A 21,494-nucleotide genomic window follows, 5' to 3' on the forward strand; every position below is an offset into this window, starting at 1 on the left:
AAAGCTGTTCTAATTTTAGGGCAGGGGAAAGAATTATGATAGACATAGCACACTTAAAATCATGGTTAATTTGCTGGACCTCCTGTTCCTCTCTCCCAGCAGTTGCTAATAAGCACTCTGTGATGCAGCACTCTGTGTCTGGGAAGGGTAGGTAAGCAGCAGCTGTTCCATCTGGGTACCTACACAGTGCCAACAAGGGGAGTGACTGAAGCACTTGCCATCTAGCTGTTAAATCAGTTGTCTTGGATGCTGATAGTAAGAGTGGCACAGGCCCTGTAAGCCTTTTGGGAAGCTCAGCAACTCATGTGGCTAACCTGTGTAAAAGCCTCACGATTCCTGAGTTTGCCATGCAGAAAGCTTGTGTGTGCTGTAGTCAAAGCTCCTCCCTGCAATGTAGCCAATCATTTGTGCTGCACATTACTATCATCACAGTCCAGAATGAGATTTTGAGAAGATTCCTGCGAGCTCCCAGTTCTCTTCCACTGGTTCAGCTTCCATTTAGGTGAGCTGATGCCACCAAAACCCATGAAAATAACTTGAACATTGACTTCCAGTACCAGTTAACATAAATTCAACTGTGTATAGTTTATTCGTGTACCTAAAATTTAATCTCTTTCAGTGGACCTATGACTGATGTGAAAACCTGAATAATTCTTGGGGCAATTTCTGGCTGAAGAGTTCACAGCTGGGCCAACTAGTGTCCTGAACCTTTCATTCCAGACAGCTTTTCCTGCTATAAAATTCATTGATAACACCTATCACTTTGTGAAGCATGTTCTATCTTACCGTTTTGCCTGTGGATGGATAAGTGTTTTGCCCAGTCTTACTCATCCTGAAGAAAGAAAAGCGTGACCATATTCTTCTATTTACAGCAACTTTCAAACTCTTGCATTAATTATACAAAGAGTGGATGTTATGCTTTCTACTGATCCATGATGAGCAGCGATAACTAGTATTCCATGCAAAGTATATTTCTCACAGAAGACAGCAGAAATGAACGGGCCTTTTAAAGGGATAGATTTAGAAGTTCAGAATGGCTGAAAAACACTCATGTCATAATGAATGAAGTGCAACTAAAAAAAAAAAACAACACAGAAAGATAAAAAATAAAGAGAGACTGAGAGAATCATATTCCTCAGAGAAAGCTTTATAAACAGAGTGGTGTCTGGAAAAGCAGGTTTAGAAGCATAAACAAGGGATCTCCCTGCTGTATTGAGGGGAACTGTGTTTTGCCTACATTTTTTGGTCAATTAAAAGGATTTAACCAACTATCTGGCTTCAGCACGGATTTCTTTTGGTAATGGAAACAGCTTGTAAAACCCTGAACATAAGGAGAGTGCCGACTGATGTCTAAAAATTTCAATAAAATACTCAGTACTGTTATATTTGAGAACTGAACATTTGTCTAAAGACTGAATGCAATAAATTGGTTGTTCTTGTTTATGAGGGATAGTGAAGACTGGGTTGTGCAATGTCCTTATTTATCCTGTCTGGCAATTTCTCAGTTTGCCTGGAGTTCTTAACCCAGAAGTCATTGGTCTTCTGGTTTATAGAAAGTTCTTAGTTTACCACAAGTCTTTTAAATCTTACTCTTCTGTGTTTTCCAGCATTAAGTAATTCCCTGGCCACCACTACAGCATATTCTGTATGTAAGCTGTACAAACTGATTCTCCTGCCCTATTTTCATAACACTGATTAAAAGGGAATGACTCAGCTAACACCCCAATGTATCAAGCACTGGGCCAGAACCAAGGCATAATCCTGACCCAGACTTGAAGAATTGGACGCATCTCCATAGGCCCAACATGAAGCCTTTGTTTCTGTTTATAATCTGCACTGAATGAAAGAGGAGGGGCTGGGGAAGATGAAAACCAATGTGTGTCTTAGACTCACACTTGAAGACAAATTCAAAGCTGCTTGGATTCTCATTGCTGTGAAGTGGATGCTTCCTGCCCTGCTAAATTTCCTGATTCCTACAGTGTTCTCTCTAAAACCCCATGGATTCACAGCTGCACAAAACACTTCAACCTGAGTCAAAGTCTGTATTTAATTATGTAATTCAACATAGATTAATCCTGTATAAACACAGCCCCATCAGCCAGTTCTGAAGTGTCATCAGCTTTTTTTTTTTTTTTTTTGCCTATCAGGAAACCAGTTGTCTGTCTATATAAAGACACAATTCCATTTTCTACCATTAGAGCTTACTTATTACCAAATCTTACTGATTCTCATTGAAACTTACTATTTAAAGTAAGTAAAGTCTTTAAAGTTTTTAAAGTAAGAGATGCATGAAGCCGGCAGAAATAAAGATCTAATCCTTAGTGTGCAAGCTTGTTTAACAATATTGTGTTGTCTAGGAAAAAAATATATGGGTTTTCTTATAGAAAGTACCTCCAAAAATTTTCAAGACTAAAATAGTTCTGTTATATATGTTTGGCAAATTTAGCAAGCTACAGTCATATTTTTAGTTGATTATATTTAAGAGCTCTGCATAAAACTGCTCTTAGCAACACAAATTTCAGTATTCCTGGCAAATGCGACTTACTAATAATAAGATGCCATTTCTGAAGACACACAAAGCTGATGAATGCACACAGAACGACATAAAACTGATTAAAGACACTGTACATCCAACTAAGGAGCAACAGACTTTTCAGATATTGTTGACATTTCTACTATTTCAGCATGTCATACTACCCAAATTTTACTTGCTGTTATATTCCCTCCAGTTGGACATGCATTAAAAAAAAAACAAACCACTATTAATTGTTACAAAAATACAAAACTTACAAAAATACAAAATGAAAAAGGGAAGGAAACTTTGGTACACACAACAAATGTCACGAGTAGCAAAATTTATGCTAAAACCAAACCAAATTATAGATTTTCAATAAACCTAGGAGAAAACGTTTTCAGCAGAACACACAAATGGGAAGTCTTCCCCTTCCTGGCAGCATCAAACTGTTCTGCACATTTGGTGAGAAAAGAAGCACTATCATCCCACGTGTCTTTCAGAATAGCTGTGTCAGTTGATGTGTACAGTTGACGTGGTCCTGACTGATCAGATCTGCTGGGTGCTGTTCCTAATGTGTATAACCATGGAACTTGTGAAAACTGGACTTTGGTAATAGTTGCTGTCTGCAGCATAGGATAGCTCTATTGTACTGGTACACGGTGCATTAAATGCTTTCATTCCTGCATGCTGGTCATTTCAGTAAAGTTATGGAGCAAGATATCTGGCTATTCTGATTTAGAAAAAAAGCTACACAACACAGGTGTGTCAACTTTTAAAGGTGAGAAGTGTTGGCTGACCAATACCTTTTGTGCACATGGGACAGTGGTGAAATCAAGATTATCCCCTCTAAAATTTTCCAAATCCATCACTTCTGAGAGAGAAAGAAGAAATGAGGCTGTTATAATACCTTTCTTCATTTTCTTCCCCTTTAATCAGAGCAGCATACAAGCTTCTCCGTTTCCTGTGCATGGTCAATTCAATTACCTGTCATTAGAAAACACTTTTCAAAAAGCATTACAATATTAAACTCTTTAGTAGAATTCTCCATCTGAAAATGGCAAAACATTTGGTAAGAACAGACCCAATAAAACGCTGCCAGAAAGCCATGCTGAAACAGTTTTTTCCCTGTGTTGTCTCTAGTTTGCAGATAAACAGAACCCAAGAGGAGTTAGATCACACAGTTGGGCAGTGTTAAATCTGGCATTAAAATCTGGGGTCAAAAATCCTTGCCCATTGAAGTCAATTTTAATATTTCACTGACTGCAACAGGACCCACTCAGCATATTAAAACAGGATTTGCCCTGTGCTCCAAGGATGCATTATGCTCTAAGAGAGAAGTGTTTAAAAACAGCAGAGCTTTTAAAAAGCCATGTTCAGGTATTTTTCTTTCAAAATTACGTAATATTTTCTTTTATTGCTGTACCTGTATTGGCTTGAACTGACAAACAATAACATCAAATATCACAAGAACTACAGACCCAGGATCCTTTCTATGAAGTATTCCTACAGATCAGTACTAGTGCATAGGGGCAAACACAGCAACGTAACTGCAACTCCTTGGTCCCAGACTGGCTTAGATGCAAAGTACAGACGTTATGGCCAAAGGCTTTTTTCTAGTAGATGTTTACCCATCTTGTTCAAAAGGATGCAGGACAAAAGGAAGAATGCACAGACAAGGCAGAGGAACTGCACAAAATACTAAAAATGAACACAAAAAAGTGCAACCATACCTCTTCTGTACATTCAGTTGTAGTGTAACTGGAAATACAAATCAATACAGTTTGACCCACAGTTGTGCTGGCTACTTCAATGCTCACAGAGCAAGTCACAATGAACTTCTTGGAAATTTGAAATCATTGACTGGTGACTTTGAAGTGATGGTGAAGAGGACGAGAAGCACTGATATTTTAATGTTGCAGTAAATCTGCAGAGGAAGAGGTCCAGGCTAAGGCTCATGTAAAGGGTTTATCAATGATTTCTCGGAAAGCTCAGCCAAAACAATCAGAAGGCAGAAAACAACCAATGCAACCCAACCCAACAACAAAAACAGCTTCTCCTTGTTATAAATTGTGGCTATTTTCCCTCTGTGAATCCAGGTTCTCTTCAAGGCTGTACACAGTCTGATCTCAGGCAAACTTCTCCCAGGGTTTTAGCCATGTCTCTCTGTAGCCACTAGGTGTCACTTTATTAAGATTATTTTTCAAGTCTGGGGGCTTTATTCGTTACAGCACAAAACCTCTTAATTTCATTCCCTTTTTAAATCTTTTTCCTTTTTAAATGAACCGGTAATGCTGATGAATATTTTATCTAATTTAATAGTGATTATTATTCCATATTCCCAAATCTGAGCTCTCAAAACACAGTGGCAAATTGAAGGGGAAAAAAAAAAAAGTGAAATCATTCCCTTTATTCAGAAAAGTGTAAATGTCATCTAAATTTGGCTACCACATTTGCAGTTTGGGACCAGTATTTTAGCCCTACAAAATCACTTTTGCTTTGTTTTGTAATTCTGTCACAACTTAGAAAATTACAGGACTGGAAAACACTGGGCCCTTGGCATGGGCAGGCAGCACTGACAGATTGCGATTGTGTGGTGACTTTGAATGAAAAACATGAAGCCTGAGCTACCGGTTCTCATTTTTCTCTTGCTCAGTTCATACGATGAGTCAGAAATGATGCAGTGGAGAATGAAAAGCAGAGAAATGAACACACTGAGAAAAAAAGCAGTGTCACTTGCAGAGCAGATGGTATAATTTGGCCTACTGCAAGTAACAAAGAGGCTGTCAGGCACAGTGTTTATGGCTTAAAAGCTCCATGTATTTTATCCTGAAGGTGATAACTCTCAGCTTTCTGATGCTTTTGACTTTAAACTTGGACTAGAAGTTCACCACTGCTGAGTGTGACCCAGTTTGAAAATGGTTCTCCTGTACAGCCAGATGGAAAGCTTTGCAGTTTTGGTACCAGTATTAAGGAAAGCTGCTATCCAACCAGAAATAATAATCAGGGGAAGCGTGAGTCCATTTACAAGAGGAGCCTCTAACAGCTTCCTTGCTTGTCCAGCTAGTATGCTAGCTTTCTATAAATATATCAGGGTGAACAGTAAAAAATTGAGCAGAGAATAAGCTATAAAATGTTCCCAACAAAAAGGAGCTGGAAATCAGAAGGTTTTTAAATGATACAGTGAAAATCTGTATCAGCCTCCTGGGAGAGTGCAAGATGCAAGAAACTTAACTCATTATAAGGCAGACTGATACAATAGGTATAGGTAGGAGAGGGATAACACAACACGAATGTCTGTGCTGACCCAGGGGTATCCCCTCTAGTCTGTACCCTCAGTGGATGACAGCTTAGCCATGTCTATGCAGGAGAGCTGGCGCAGAGATTGATATTAAGCCCTGGGGCTGGCAGACAACAGAAACATAAAATATCATGAGAAATTCCAAGGGCTATAGAATATTTAAAAGACATGCAGAATGAAGAGATCTTATGTTGCTTTTATGGTTTATTCCAAAACATTATGCACTTCAAAGTAATGACTGCTAACTCTCTTAGTATGTTAGTTCCACCCTAGCAGCTGTAAACTCTGTTCTAAAAAGTTAATTGTCTTGCGTGCCTCAGTTCAGCTGATTATTCCAGTTTCTAGTAATTAAGATTGCATTTCATGATTCTCAGCCTTATTAAATTAATGTTTACTGTTTTGTATGCTACAAAAATAATACTTGCCATTATTTCAATTAAATTATTCGCAAATGGCATTGGTTCCACTTCAGATGTATATATAATGAGAAAAGGACCAAGCAGATGCATCATTCATCATACATTTTTATGTATTTTTTTTCTGTTAATTGGAGATACACAGACCATTCACATTAAATGCAAATCTTCCTAATTTATCTTACTGCTTTTTGAAAAAAAAAATCTTCGAACTAAAACAAGGAAATCACTCTTTATTCATCTTTACACCTCATTTCAGGCAATTTCAGCCCTGCCATGGTTCTGAGAGTCTCCTTGCCTAGATGCCCTGGTGTGCTGCAAAACGCACCGAGAATAATGAGAGGATGTTTTTTTCTCCAGTACTGCCACATATATGTTCAGTACTGTAGAACAAAACAGGATTAAATCTGATATTCTATCCTGTTACAACCCCATCCAGAGCACATCCCAACTTATGTGAATTTCAATTTTATTTTTTTTAAATATTATTCCTTGCAGCCAGAAGACTGACTGTTTTAATAAGGTGAGGGGCCTAAACCAATGGGCAAAATTAAATTGTCCCACTGAGGCCAAGGGGCTTATCCAATTTATCCTGTTGTAACTGAGCCATTTCTGACTCACACCAGGGAAATGAAGCAGCATCTGGCCCAAAGTCCAAAAGGTAAAATTGTCTGGGGACATTTTCTGTCCTGTAAAATCATCATGTAGCTGGTGCAAAATGAGTTAGTGAGGCTACATGTTCACTAAATCCCAGCCCACAATAGAGTCTGCTTTGGAGGACAGCAAAAGGGACTGTAGCAGTCAGCAGCTTAGGGTGACTTTGTCCCTTAGCTTGTAATTTGCTGAAGGACTGGGACAGAGAATCAGAAGAGCTTTCTCCTGCAGAGCCCGAATGTGATGCAGCAATTTACCGTTCCTTCAGATACAGGGGATGGCCTGTCATAGGCATGCACCAAAGTATGATCCAAATTTAAAATAACATGGAAAGCTGTGTCTTGAAAGGATGGATTTAAAATTGGGCTCTTCCCTTTCTGAGCACACAGTTAAATGCCTTCTGTTATGAATAAAAATACTAATCTTTCTTTGCACTTCTTTTCTTAAATTCTCATTTCCAGTCTGATCTTTAATTTAGGACCAAGTAAAACTTAGCACAACCCAAAGGAACAATCCAACCAGATATCAGAGATCAGATTGTTGAGAGCTAAACTGAGCTTTGCTGTGGATTTAGTCAAAATTTTGCTGGCAGATTTCTTATAGCATGCAACAGTGTCCAGATACACTGAAGATGGGCTTTAGCACAATGTTAATATGCACACTGGATCAACAGATTTAACTTGCCCGTGTATCTAAGGTTCCATCTAAAATTCATACACCATAGTTGAGTTCCTTCATTAGAACTGACTATTTTCGTTGATTGTGGCTTGTTGAAAGGAGGAGAGGAGCGAGAATAACGGCCATCTCTAAGGAGTAAAGGTACATACACACTTACATGCCTTCTCTAAGAAGCTACAACATAAAGCAAAAAGAATCCACAAGTATCTACAAATTCTAGGTAACACAAAAATGTATGGCAGACTTTTCATCATCCTGCCACCAGATTATTGCCACAAGTGATGAATGAATTGTACCTTCTACAATGATAACTTATTCATTGCATACTTTTATCTCTGCAAAAGCTCATGAACCTGTCCATATAACTTCTTTCACTGTGCAGGGCAGATATTCTTTAACCAGCTCTCTCCATATGTTTCTGTGTCCAGTTAATTGTTAACCTTTGCTAATCCGCTTTCTTATTTGCTCATAATCACTGGGATCAAGGATGTTAGAAGCACCTAAGGCAATCTGCATAAAATTTAGCACAGGAGACTATATAGAACATCTGAGAGCAGTCAGTGGAAAGGGGACAGGGGCTAACAATGGAAAGCACTGCTTCTAACATAGGAAATGAGAAATTTGCAAAAATTAGAGAGAACAAGGAGAAGAAGAGCTGTAAAATCTCTGCTTTTATAGCCAAGCATGTCAGATGTCTTCTTTTCTGATACATTTGGAAAGTACAGATCATTGTTATTTGCAAATCATATTTTTTCCAGGTTGAAAATCTTCTGGGAGGGAGGTGCCAAAATCCAAGCTTCTTTCCACAAACCAGTCGTTATCAGATCACAGTCAAATAATTGCAGATTCATTTTTATGACTGTGAAAATGTTTCCTCAGTGATTAATTAGGCCTGCATACTGTAATCAGGGCATGCTGGGTAGTATTTTATTCTAGAACGGATGCACTGTTGAAAAATCATGACTCTTAGATAAAAGGGATATCTATTTTTTCACATTCTGTTACTAATTTCTAGGGAAATTCTACCAGCACCTTTTGCCTTTTCTTAAGAAGAATCTGGAAGTCAGAGCATGGGGTGTGTTGCCACAAACTTACCATGCCTTTTCCTTCCTGGAAAGCTGGAAGCACTCAGCCTGTTCACAGAGGCATTAGCCATTTTGTTCTGAGTTGCTAGAGCCTGTTACAGATCAGACTGGTTGCTCACAGAAAGTTACATTTGTTCTTTCTGCTTTCTTTGTTGTTCCCTTAGACCAAAAGTAGAAGGCTGTTATTTGTGTTTGCCGAAACAGAAGAGTGCCTGAACTGGAGGAAAAAGGCATTCACAAACAAGCAGGAAAGGACACAAGGAAGCATCCAAGGTCATGTGGCCTGACTGGCGTCATCCTATTTCAGTTTCACAACACTTATTTCTTTTATCCATTGTTTCTCCTGAGGTTTTTCTTCAGACCATATGCAGATGAACTCTCACCAGTTCACTTCTCCTAGCAGAGGTCGGTATGAAATGGCTGCTCTGACCTGCTGTGGTCTGGATCTGTTCCCTCCTGTTATGTTTTGATGGTGGGAGAACAGCCTTCAATTTGACATGCAATGTAAGGTTTTTCTGGCAGTCCATGCTCTGCTACAGTCCACTTCTAAAATTATTTCTCTAGATAGGCTTATGGTAATTTGATGACCCATCAGTGCATGGAAAGTTCAAAATCTGGCTCCCAAAGTCTACAGTAATAACAGTTAATTCTTATATAGTGCTTTGTAGCTATATAAGCACTTTATGAGGCAATTTTAGTATTATTATTCCCATGTCACAGACAGCAAAACAGACAGAGTGTCACCATGGCTGAACCAGGAAGACAACCCAGAGCTCTGGCTGTTTGCCCTCTCCATGCTGCATTTTGGTATTAGTTAAGGCAGCGGTTAAAATAAAACACTGCCCAGCAAATCACTGATGTAGAAATATTTATGGGGCACAATTCAGTGTAAGCCAATGCATTGCCATCGACTTTATTATAGTGACATTTACTTATACCCCAAGCAATTGTTCTTGGAAAGCGAGGTCCGTACCTTGGCAGCGGTGTGGTGCAGTACAGTGAAGAGCACGAGGCAGAAAGGAGAGGTGACTTTGAGAGTCACGTAACCCTGTCTGTTCAAGAGAGGAAAATGGTCTGCAACACCACACACAGCCACAACCAGTTGGCTCCAAGTGGCTGTAGTCAGACCTTGTTCAGACACAGCCCAGGGCGTGGGCACAAATCACCCTGTGGTGACCGACAATGGTAAAATAAACAGTTGGCTCCTGCCAGTAGCGTGGGATTTTTTTATGCTTCTTGAAAGTTTACAGCTGTGCAAGGAGGTGAGTGTTGGAGACAAAAAATCTTCTCCAGGTCAGTGAAATGTATTCAGCACTGTCTGTAATTAGGGGGGTTTTAACTTCACCACGTTGTAGGAGTCATGACTGAAAGCGCTGCAGTCCCAGTACCCCCAAAGCCCTCAGCTCTCCACTTGCTGTTTGACAGCAATCTAATTGTGCCAGTCGTGCCATTTGCTTGGAGTTACTGATCTCTGTGACACAAATGTCCGGCCCCTATGCACAGGACAGGAGCCACCAACTCATTTCGCACAAGCCGCGCAAGAGTAACCAGGGTACAAATCCACAGGCTAAAGCAGGGCAACACACTGGCGTTTAGCTGACAGCAAGGCCTGCTGGCAGAGCACGCGGGCTGAGGATCAGGCTTACTGTTTGGATCAAACTACAACAGATTCTAATCTTCAGCAAGAGATTTTAGCCCAGAAGAGTAGCATTGGTTAAAATACCCCAAATTAAGCATCTGAATCCAAATGTCCAAAATCTGACGCCACTGACTTCACCCTGCTCCAAAACCCTTAGTGTCATTTTTTACGCTTCTGATCTGGAACTAAGGCCACACGAGGGCAGTACAGGGGGGAAATAAAATCCACAGATACGAATTTAACAATAAACTTGAGTTTCCTGTCTTGTCATGAAATCTAGAGAGGTAGAACAGTGTCTGCTTAGTAGAGTGGCCTGCATTTATCCCACTAACTCCAGATAAATATTTCCGTTCAGCCTCCTCTCTTTTTCTCTGTCTTTTCTCCCTCCTTACTTTTTATTTCCTTCTCACCTGCGTGAATATTCTCTCTGCTAAAGCTGTAGCTGTGAAGCGCTTTAGAGATTGAGACTTCGGTGCACTTTGCTTTGCAAATACACAGTGATTGGGCTCCTAACAGGAGAAAAACTGTATGAGATGTGGAAAGTGATATGCCATGCCTGCAGTTTGGAGGGGTGAACATTTTGTGCTGGAGCAAAGTCTCCAGGACTGTGGTTAAACACTCATGGTTTCCATCATATAAACCAAAAATGCAAAATCCCCTCAGAAAGCAAACAAGAGCAATGACCTTGTGTTAGCCAAGCGTCATTTTTGCATTATTTCTCTAGACTAGGAAACATATTTTTCAGTACCTCTCAGCTAAGCCCTTTTCCCCCTCAGACCATCAATAGGGTTCATTCCTCTAATTCACTGGGACAGCTGTTCAAGTACTTTTTTTAAGATGAAAGCAGCCACAATTCTTAAAATCCTCTAGTTTGGTTTTACTATGAACATGTTCTTAATACATGCAGTATGTATTTATACAAACTCAGGAGTACTAATTTAAGTTTGTGTGTATTGGAATTCACTGATCATCTTGCTCCACTATCATCTTTAAAAGATAAATCTCCTAGGATATATTTGCAATACTCCGCAATTTCTTCATATTCAATGCTGGTTTCATAAGCAATTGATTATTTTAAAATTGATATTGCCATCACATATAATTAGATGCAGTGATAAATGGAAGAGGTCTCTCTCAGATCCTTAAGGAAATGTCCCATTTTCTAATCATCACACTCAGCATCCTGTTCAAAGATGGATTTTTATCCATTACATGCTTTTTCTCCTGCTGTGCAATTCTTACTAAAGCAGAGAATCATATTTTATTTCAACATGCTCTGCATTACATCCCCTGTATCACCCATGCTAGCCACAGCTGTGACACTGTATCCTCTAAGAAAGCAAGAAAATTAATGTGGTAGAACATTTCTGTCTTTAAATCTAGGCTGATCGGCTTCCACAGAATTATGCTTTTCAGGGTATTCCTTAATGAGATCCTGCAAAATAACCTTAGAATATTCGCAGTCACAATCGATGCTAAGGCAACAAAGACCACTCCAACTGTTTCTACATATCGTATAAGCCTTTCCTTGAGCAGTGGTTTTGTACCTATCCCTGTATCCAATCAATTAAATCCCATGTTAGGACTTCATTTTTATTTTTGCATCCTTCCAAATTCCTACCTGATTACACGGGCCTGTTTTACCATATGAGTTCCAGTGTATAGAAGACTACTGTGCATATTTGTTCTGCATACCAGCTAATGCATCTGTGGTCATAACAGGAAGTCTGATCTATCTCATACAGGGTTCCTGTACTCTGCTCTAAAGTCAGCTTCAAAGTAACTGTTTGTTATAGGCAAAATATCAGTCTCTTTTAAGGGAACGACAAATCAGCCTTTGACTTATAAATGGCCAGGATTTGGGCCTAAATCTTTTCTGTCTTCTGTCTCTGATAGTTTGGTATAATTTGAGAGTACCAGTTCTGCTGATTTTAGGTACACAAATGTTACGGTTTTCTTACAGAGAGAATGGCATTTAGCTCATAATAGAGGCCTGTATTTTTAAAGTTAAAAAGCCAATTCTGAGACCCTGTTCTGGATGCCTAAATGCATATGTGTCTTACTTATATAGGGGATGTGTATTTTGGCACATGAATGTAGTACACAATGATCTTATTTAGCAACATTTTTAAGAACATGCCAGTTTTGCAAAACCAAGCACTCAAATATGTGACAGAGTAGTGCCTTCTGTTGAAGAGGACATACAACTAAGAAATGTTAGCTTGTGATATCTATTCACTGTTCCTGAGGAGTGAATCTTCATTAAAGGCTTTTTTCAACTTTCATCTTACAAAAAAAGCTTATGTTAAAGTGGAACATATCATCAAGTAAGGCACAAGGTAAGCACTTTTTTTTTTTTTTAATGTAATGAGAAATACCTGGTGGTCTGGATTCTGTTCAGACTTGTTGGTTTACCAAGCTGCTTTTTTTTACAGAGATATTAGAAATGAAGGCTTAAAATTAGATTTCTTGTTATAAGATTCCTTGTCACATATGACTGAGAATATTTGTGAAAACACAAATTGATTCATATGAGAGGTTTAGGAATCTACTGTTGGTTTTAATTTCCAGGTTCAGTCATTCAAGTCAACAATCAACAATTGACTCACTCTCAGACCCAAATATTGCAGGGTTTGCTGATTTTCCTATGTGATTAAGATGTCTATATTCTATTGAAAATCAAAACGAGAATCTGTAATTCTGCTGAAATTGTTAGTAATGTACTCACTGTGTTTACTAAGAGTTTTCTGTATTTTCTTTTAAAGTTATTTCCTGATAGATAAAGTAATAAAGTCCAAAATGAGAGAGAGGTAAATGCTGTTCAGGCACCATCCTAAAGATATTTTGTGATTTAAAATATTTAACATTGTGTTCTGCCATCAATGGATGGATACTTGGCAAGATTGACTAAAATAATTGTTGAAACAGGAAAACCAGTAATCATTTAACAGTGCAAAAGGCTTCTAACGTGATTCAGAGCCTGTGGGAAATGTGATATGATTGGTTAATGCTGTGTCTGCCAATTAAACAAAGCTAGTCAAATTATCCCTAGCAAATAGTCTGCTGAAAAGTGAACCCCTTTTACCCATAGCAGACTATTCAAAGATGATTTTTATTTCTCTAAACACACTTTTTGTTCTGGTAAAGATTAGGAGACCATCCACAATGGTCTGCAGTCTCTCTGACTGCTAAAATGCACAGTATGTGTGATTTTTTGTTCATTGCAGTTCCAGGACCCTGTACTGGCAGTGCCACTGGATTACAGCACTGCGTCAAGACCTCACCAGCTTTCTGGAGAAGGTCCTATCTTCTTAGTTTTGCTAAGTACTAAACTGACTTTTATCCAATTAAAAATATATTTCAGTGGCAGCTTTGGTGCTGGAATAAATTTCTGGTTTTTCCTGACCATAAGCCTGTTACTCAGTGAAGGAGAAAGGAGCTGCTTACAGTTAGCAGAATGGAAGAATGGGAACCCAGCCCTGCTTTCTACTTGTTTAACTCAAGTTACTCAAGAAAAAAACCTCTCCAGCACAATCTCTACTTTCAGGCTATATGAGAAGATCAGCCAGTGCAGCCAGTGCTTCTACTCCCAACACAGAGACAAAAGTTAATGAAAGCAAGGTCTTTAGGTGAAAATCTGTTCCTTGCTGCCACTATAACCATTCTGTGAATTACCAGGAATGCTTTCTTTTGTTACATGGCTCTCGTACAATTTGAACAGGTTTACATAAATCATTTTTTCACTTCACTGTCTGTGTATAAACTATTCTGTTTTTAGTGTTGTATGAAGAAAAAGCGGGTAAAAGCCTCTTGTTCATATCTTACACTGTCTCAGTCTTTCCCTCACCTTCCAGGCAGAGTATGGATCTTTTTTTAAGAAGCTGCAACACAATCAGAAGAAAATATAGAACCTTAAGAAACAATGCATTGAATCTCTGAAAAAGTTTATCAGGTTTCTCAACTTTTTTTTTTTTCCTCTACTTCTGGAAACAAACAAAATGCAGCCTGCCAGCCAGCCTCATTTTACAGGAGCAGGTACCCCCAAAGCACTGAGCCTCCTATATCACGTAAATCTCCATTCTCCTTTTGTTTCCCATATTGCTCCACAATTTTGCAATGCTTCTCAGTGAAAGCACCTTTCCATGACAATCAGTGGCCATCAGCTTCCCAGCCCATGGGCATACATTCTCAAATAGTAATAGTCTCTTTCCTTTATCCATCTGCATCACTGAGTTTCTCCTGTTCAGAGAACACATTTCAGCTCCCACACATTTTGGGTCTAAAATGATTTTTATGATAGTATTTATATTTACAGCACCTTTTGTCCCAAAGAACTTTAAACAAAGGAAAGATATGCAAGCTTTGTCCAGAGGTCATTTAATCCACCACGGCAATGCAGCCACCCACAGCTTGAAATACAGCAACTGTTAATAGTGCATAGCAATATAAAAGCAGTTTAGGTCAGCAAATTATGAACGCATTTGTTCCCTATGAAGCTGTTGCTGTAATTTAGGAAAGGAGTAAGCAGAATAATTACTCTGTTTGGAGTTTGGCCAGGAGACCAAAATTAACAGCATTCAGACTTTAGTAAAAGTATACAAATTTTAAAATGGCCACAAATTACATGGACCTAAGATTTACATTTAATTTGAGAGATGAATGAGCAGGTCATTTTGCTGCCAATGGGTCTGTAACTGGTTTGCCTCCGAGCCTTTTAAGATAAGTTCTTTCTACTTCTTTGTTTAAGAAAGATTCTGCACTCAACATCTCTTTTCCTTCTATATTAAATGCCTTGCAATCCCTCAGTTATAAAACCCATGCAAAATTGTATGGCAAAAATGAAAAAAAAAAAAGTCATTATATTGTACTGTGTACACTGAAAAGCCTTAATTTGTTTTAATATAATTATCTTGTCTTATGCCCAAGAAGAAGAGCAACAGTTTTCTATTGAATTGTTTCAGGGCAAATTAGGCTTCTGCTAGGAGCTTTTACTTCTACTTGCTTACCAAGACAAAGATTAGAAAGAAAACCATCCTTTGCAATTTTAATTTGATGACTGACTGGGGTTCTGGATGCTCTAAGATGATTTGGGGTTATCCCAGGTGAGGCATTATTTCTATTCCTGCCTCATGTGGAATCAAGAGTCTTATGAAAATGTCCATCAATATCCAATAGAAGGAAAGGAATTGGCAACTACGAGGATTTACTGTCCTGCCTTCAGGAGTATTGGATGAAGGTGTTCACCCACCAACCCACTGGAATGCAATGTAGTCAGCAAGGAGTTTATGCTCTTGAGAGAAAGTAAGTCACATATATTCATAGAGATTAGGAAGGAACTTTCACAGGAGGACCACGTGTTTTCTTCATAGCTGTTTAGATAGATCTTGGTAAAAGTTAGCATATACTTTCTACCAATTTATAGATTATATGAACCCCCCAAGCTGGTCCAGAATGGCCAAGATCTTACTCAAAGATGTCTGGAGCTTCAGGGACATAGCTGCTTTTCAGCTGTAGGCATACAGCTGGAAAGATATGCTTGAAGACTGGTGGGCAGCGAGCCTTGGAAAAGGAAAAAGAGCAGGAAATCCAACAGGCCGGATCACTTATTTAAAGGTCCTTACTACAATTTCTGATACCCATGCACAGGACTCTACCTGCTTATGTAATGCAGAATAATGCAGAATCCCAGCCTGACTACGCACAGCATGGTGATGGTAGCATGCCAGCTATTCCCCCTTTTCTGCTTCTCAGTCATACAGACAACAGGAAATCCTGGGCCTCCCCTGTCACTGCTCAACCCCTTCACCAGGGTATATGGCAAGGGCTCAGCTTAGCCCTACTAGGCCATGAACTGAAGGCTAGGCTTCAGACCGTTTTGTGCCAGCACACCTTTATTGGGCAGCTGTTATCTCATGTGTGTAAGAAGCTTCTGAGTCAGAGCTGGTAAATAAATACTTTTGATACGAGAATGAACCAAACTGACATACAGTTATTTACATAAGCAAAAGCCCTAGTGCAGACACAGTTCTGTGGAGGTTGTTTTTTCTGGGAAGGCGGGGAGGGCGGGGGAAGAGCATCTCACCCACAGTAAACAGGAATGTGCTGCGTCCACATTTGTAACATTCTCTTTGCTAAGGGTAGCACACCAAGATTGGTGCACCAGCAAAGCTTCATGACTGCAGACGTAGCCAGGCCTATAATCTACATTTGATCTTGGCAGTAATCTCCCACTGACATAATTGATAGGTCTGGTCTTAGTCATGGATTTCACAGAGCCTACCATTTACACTCTGACCCATAATTATATTTAGACTATACACACATCTCTTCCTGCTCAGAGAATAAAAAGCTGCACAGTACATCTTTCAGGAAGACCATAGAGACTCCACACATCCATCTCTAAAGACAAAATCCCTTTTCAAAGCTTTCCATCATGTTGTGCAGTAGTTATTAATATGTAGCCAACATCCTATACGTATCATACACAGAAGACCAGGGACATAACTACGATATGATTTCATTATCCAGGTGAAAAATGTCCTTCCTTAAAGCAATCTGGTTATTGAGGAAGTACTGCATGTTATGAGATATGACCAAGATATTTCTTTCATCAAACATAATGAAGCTGGTGCAAGCAATGCGAGACTTAAAATCTCTGTGACTTTCTACCTCAGGAGGCCAATACAAAGCAGAAGGCTTTTTCAAGTCATTTTATTATAAAAGCGAGAGAGTGATATGCATGCTTAAAACGTGCGCTGAGGGAATGAGAGGCTGCAAAATATTAAAGTAACCCTAGATCACATTAGCATAGCTTTGATCGGCAAGAACAGTACTGGCAATAAACTTTAGCTTTGTACTAGTTATTTAAAATTTTACCACAGGTTCTTGTAATATCCTTTGTATACCTAATTTTAACTTCAAATTCAGCATGCAAATTGACCCATTTGTTTAAGTCTGGTCCTGATTTATATAGAAAACACATTCTGTTTCTTCAAAAGTTGACTGACTGAAGTCCAAGAACTGTAGTCAAAGGGTGCTATTTTTTCATTTAAAGTTAGCAGTTGAAGCTAAAAGATATGATGCATGTGTTGCCTAAAGTTAATATTGTTATACCATAGTAACCAGAAAGCTCACCATATAAAATCCCTAATAACTGTGTAATGAAAACATTATTTGTGGAATTTTTAAAAGGCCATCTAGTTTGCATCAGGAAAGGAAAAGGATCAGTATTTCTTCAGGTGAACCAGAGTGCCTGCCCAGGGAAAAGAATATACTCACCTCTGAATTTTTCCATTTTTCATAGATCTGAGTTTCTGTCACTCAAAAAAGCACAACAAATCTTGAAAGAAATGGAAAAATATACCTATTTCCCAGAAGGCATCATACTGACCACTGTAGCTCAGATATTTTAAATATATTTATGGACTATATGTATTGCAGTAGTTCCTCCCTTGGCAGCCCAAATTTTTAAGGAATTTTATTCACTTTATTCTGGGACTGAAAATTATTTTCCTCATGATTCTTTCTGTTCCAGAAAAGGATCATAATGGCATTTTGGTGTTGCTTTAAAAGGAGGTGACTGGATCTCCACGCAATACCTATGTTATGAGCTGCATCCTCAGGGCCTGCCCTGGAGGTGCCACCAGCTCGGAGCCAGTGAGCACTGAGGTACTGCTCCGTCTGGCTGTATGCCATTACAGCTCACGTCTCTAGCTGCCTGATTTGGTTCATTCCTTGTGAATGAAGCTCAACTCATGAAAAGTCAGGTTTTCAGTGAGCTTCCTTCCCTGCACCCACTAGTCTCAGTGCACCCATTTTGCCTGGGTGAAATCCAGAAACATCTTTCTTAACACCAGTCCTATTCATAGGCAACAGCAAAACTGAGCAGCCTTTTAGGGAACCACTTTCTTCCAGAAATGGTAGTATACGTGGCCATTTTACACTTTAGCTTTCCTTGGTACATTAGGGAACTGTCCACATGGTACAATGTCAGCTGTTATCATGACCATAGTAACTGGGCCATGTAATTCATCACTAGTAGCTATCACTAGAAAGCCAAGTACTTAATGTAAAATTGCTTGTGCAACTTTGATTTAGCTTATCACATGCACTGAAAGAATGAGGAAACATTGTCTAAATATTTATTTTCAAGTTATTGTTTAAATCCTTTTCTTCAAGTTATTACCTAAATTCTTTGTTGTCATATTCTGTTGTATTCATTTTGGTAAGTGTTTAATTTAACATCAGGTAATTTCTTTCTTCAAAGCAATGGGATCATCTTCTCCCAAAAGCAATTCCTTTTGCCTTCTATTTTGTTTTGTATTGTTTTATAAAACAAAACCATCCCCACATAATCCAGACAGCTCCAGTAATAGCTCCCCAACAATGTGTCAGCAAAATAGAGGGATACATGGCTCAAAATGTAAGCCAATGCAAACCAGATACTCTATGTCCAAACCTTAGTTTGTCAAAATTCCGAATGAAGACTGTCTGTATGCGAAACACTCGATAACAGCACTGATAGCTCTCTAAGGACAACAGCAGTAGTCATCTGCAGTGATATAGCCTAGATACGCTTTGTTCTGAGATCTAAGATGAATATACGTATATCCTGTAATTCCAAGTAAGAACTTAATTTCATCATGTATTTTGTTCCTCTCAAAGGGAATAAATATTACAATGCATGAAACAGAGTCTTGAAAAAGTGAAAAAATTTGTAAGGAAACTATATCTACATCAAAAAAAGAATCAGGAAATGACACCAGTTCTTAAAGGTGAACCAACTTTGCCTAATTCTAAATGGAAAACAAAACTATATGTAATGGTGTATGTTTAAACTTAACCTTTAATCCTCCCAAGAAGAGCGATTACTCTGGAAGTTACCCAATTGCCCAAATTATTGTGTCCGCTAATTTTGAAATTGGTTATTTTTAGAGGAAAGGGACTGGAACTGCATTAAAATTGGGAATACTCAGAACCTTTGAAAGCCAGAACTGTGGGCATGCTTTAATATTAAAGAACTATTCATAAAATTGTGATTTTTTTTAAATGTTCAGGGTTTTTTCTGCTGTGAAATATTCTAAGATTAATTCATAACAAAAATTATCATAATCTAGCTGGAATATCTAGGGACACTTCTAATGGCTTTTATGCAGATTTCTATTTTTTCTCTAAAACGAATTATAGAGAAATTCTGCACCCATTTAAAATTTTACATTGATATATGATCTATAAAGACATAATGGCATCCCAATTTCTTGATTTGAATTTCTTTTTTCTGCAGGAAAAAGGAGTGGAAAAATATTATATCAAATATTCTGATCAGTGCTCAGCCTTAAACTTTGAGTAAATGACTCATTTAATTCCTTGTGTTAACTTATCTCTTCATACATACTACATGGGCAGGCAAAAATTGAGGTACCATTCTGAGGAATTTGCTGCTGCCATTTGGAGACTGTGATTTCAGAACAAGTGGAATTGAGTTTTTATCTTTTCGCATTTACAAAAACTGATGCATTTAAAGTGTAATAAATTTTGTAGGATTTCACATGGTAATTTCACTAATATGGAATAAACAGAGTGGAGGACAGAATTTTTTAAGAATCAGTATGCTATCTTGTAATTAGAAACACAGCAACTTCTTTCTCTAAAAAGAGAGAGAGAGGGGGAGAGAGAATAAAAATGGTCCTGTAGTTGTATAAAGAAAAAACTCCCAAATTTTTAGTTACAAATGGAGTTTTAAATATGTTTCAGATATCAGATTTTTGGTACTGAGCAATGATGCATCTTTATTAGGCCTTCTGTATCAAAATGAAATTACTATAAATATAATAAAGTATGCACTTGTGTAATGCACCAGTAACACAAAACCACGACATATTATGCAGTCTTATTGCACTTTTCATGATGCAGTTTCCCAGAGTTCATTACATGAGACATATATATGTAATTCAATGATATTTTAGGAACAGTATATTGAAGTAGGATGGTTTAACTAAATTCAGTAGAGAGTCTGACCTAACAAATTTACAATGCAAAGCATTTATCCAATACATTGCCAAAGTTTCGAAAATGTTTTATTTAGTGCAATGGTTTTCAATCTTTAACTTAGACTCCCGTCTTATTTTCTAGAGAAGGTGAAAGTCCTTGAATAGCAAGGGAATGAGCTTATTTTTCTCAGTAACCTTTTGTAACATTTTGTAAATTGCCCTAAATGTCTCCATAAGTGATGGTAGAAGGATCATTCTCTTTAAATGTGGTTTGTGTGCCATTGCATGCCTACAATTTCAGGTTATAGAACATAGCTGAGGTGCTTACCTGAAGCTGATCTAGACCTTGCATTTTCAAATGCGTGTTCCTGCACTGCCAGATTAACTAGCTGTCAGGCATACACTGCAGAGCAGATTGGACCATCTGTGAGGGAATGTGCCAAGAAAGGTTTCTATCCAATAGTCTGAGTTCTTCCTCTGCAGGAAATTTTGGTACAAGATGCCAAATGGAATCTGGAAATTAAAACAATAATAATAATAATTTTGAAGTTATAATTAGAACAGAGAAAAGAATGGAACACACAACAGGGCACTGAGCCCTGCTTGAGCTAAGCTAGACAAATCTTGGGAGGAAGAGGATAGCTATGTACTTCTGTGCTGGTCCTAAAGGTGGTGGGAGGGCACTGCAAGTCAGCAGTAGCTGCTCTGAGCTTCATGTCACAGAATAGAGTGAAGGAATATGCAGACATCGGGGTACAGGTCCACATTGCCACAGCAAGTATGGGGTTAGAAAGGTTTGCATTCCGTGGATGAGGTCTTTGCTCATGGGCCTCTTCTTTTTCTCCAAGGTAAATGCATTTCAGACTGCTTACCTATTCCCCTATCACCATAAGTCCATTGGGCAGCTTGATAATTTACCAGATCAACACCTGTGCTTTTTCTCCCAATTTATTCAACAAATAACATGCTACTTCTTATGGTTTTGAGAAGGACAACTACCATGTTCCTCAGTAAGAAGCCCTACAAAAAGAATCAGGAATCAGAGCAGACGCAGGGAGCCTGTGTGTGAAGCAGTTTGGGTTTGTCATTGATTGTAAGAGCAAAAGCCTCAGGTTATATGCAGCGGGCGATAGGGACGCAGACCCTCCTTGTGGGTGTCATCGTTTTGCTGTGAACAGAGCCACAGCACACCTCACCCTTCACTGCCAACAACCAGTCTT

The 21,494-nt window shown here is 38.6% G+C and overlaps 1 protein-coding gene and 1 long non-coding RNA gene across 4 annotated transcripts in view; one reads left to right on the plus strand and one right to left on the minus strand.

Moving 5' to 3' along the window:
• Positions 1-21,494, minus strand: part of LOC308201182 — a 133,856-nt gene that overhangs the window by 51,219 nt on the left and 61,143 nt on the right. Inside the window, exon 4 of one of the 3 annotated variants that reach the window (XR_013956100.1) lies at positions 20,603-20,787. The exons of the other annotated variants lie outside the window; for them this stretch is intronic. This is a non-coding gene — a long non-coding RNA (uncharacterized lncRNA). The remainder of the gene's footprint in view (positions 1-20,602; positions 20,788-21,494) is intronic. 3 annotated transcript variants of the gene reach the window in all.
• Positions 11,769-21,494, plus strand: part of LIPC (lipase C, hepatic type) — a 72,011-nt gene continuing 62,285 nt past the window's right edge. Inside the window, 2 exon segments of the mRNA XM_080608126.1 lie at positions 11,769-12,577; positions 12,579-12,624. Coding sequence (XP_080464252.1) covers positions 12,500-12,577; positions 12,579-12,624 — 124 coding nt within the window. The 5' untranslated portion in view covers positions 11,769-12,499.

Source organism: Anser brachyrhynchus (genome assembly GCF_964034855.1).
Source record: "Anser brachyrhynchus genome assembly, chromosome: 11".
In the NCBI taxonomy this organism is placed as follows: domain Eukaryota; kingdom Metazoa; phylum Chordata; class Aves; order Anseriformes; family Anatidae; genus Anser; species Anser brachyrhynchus.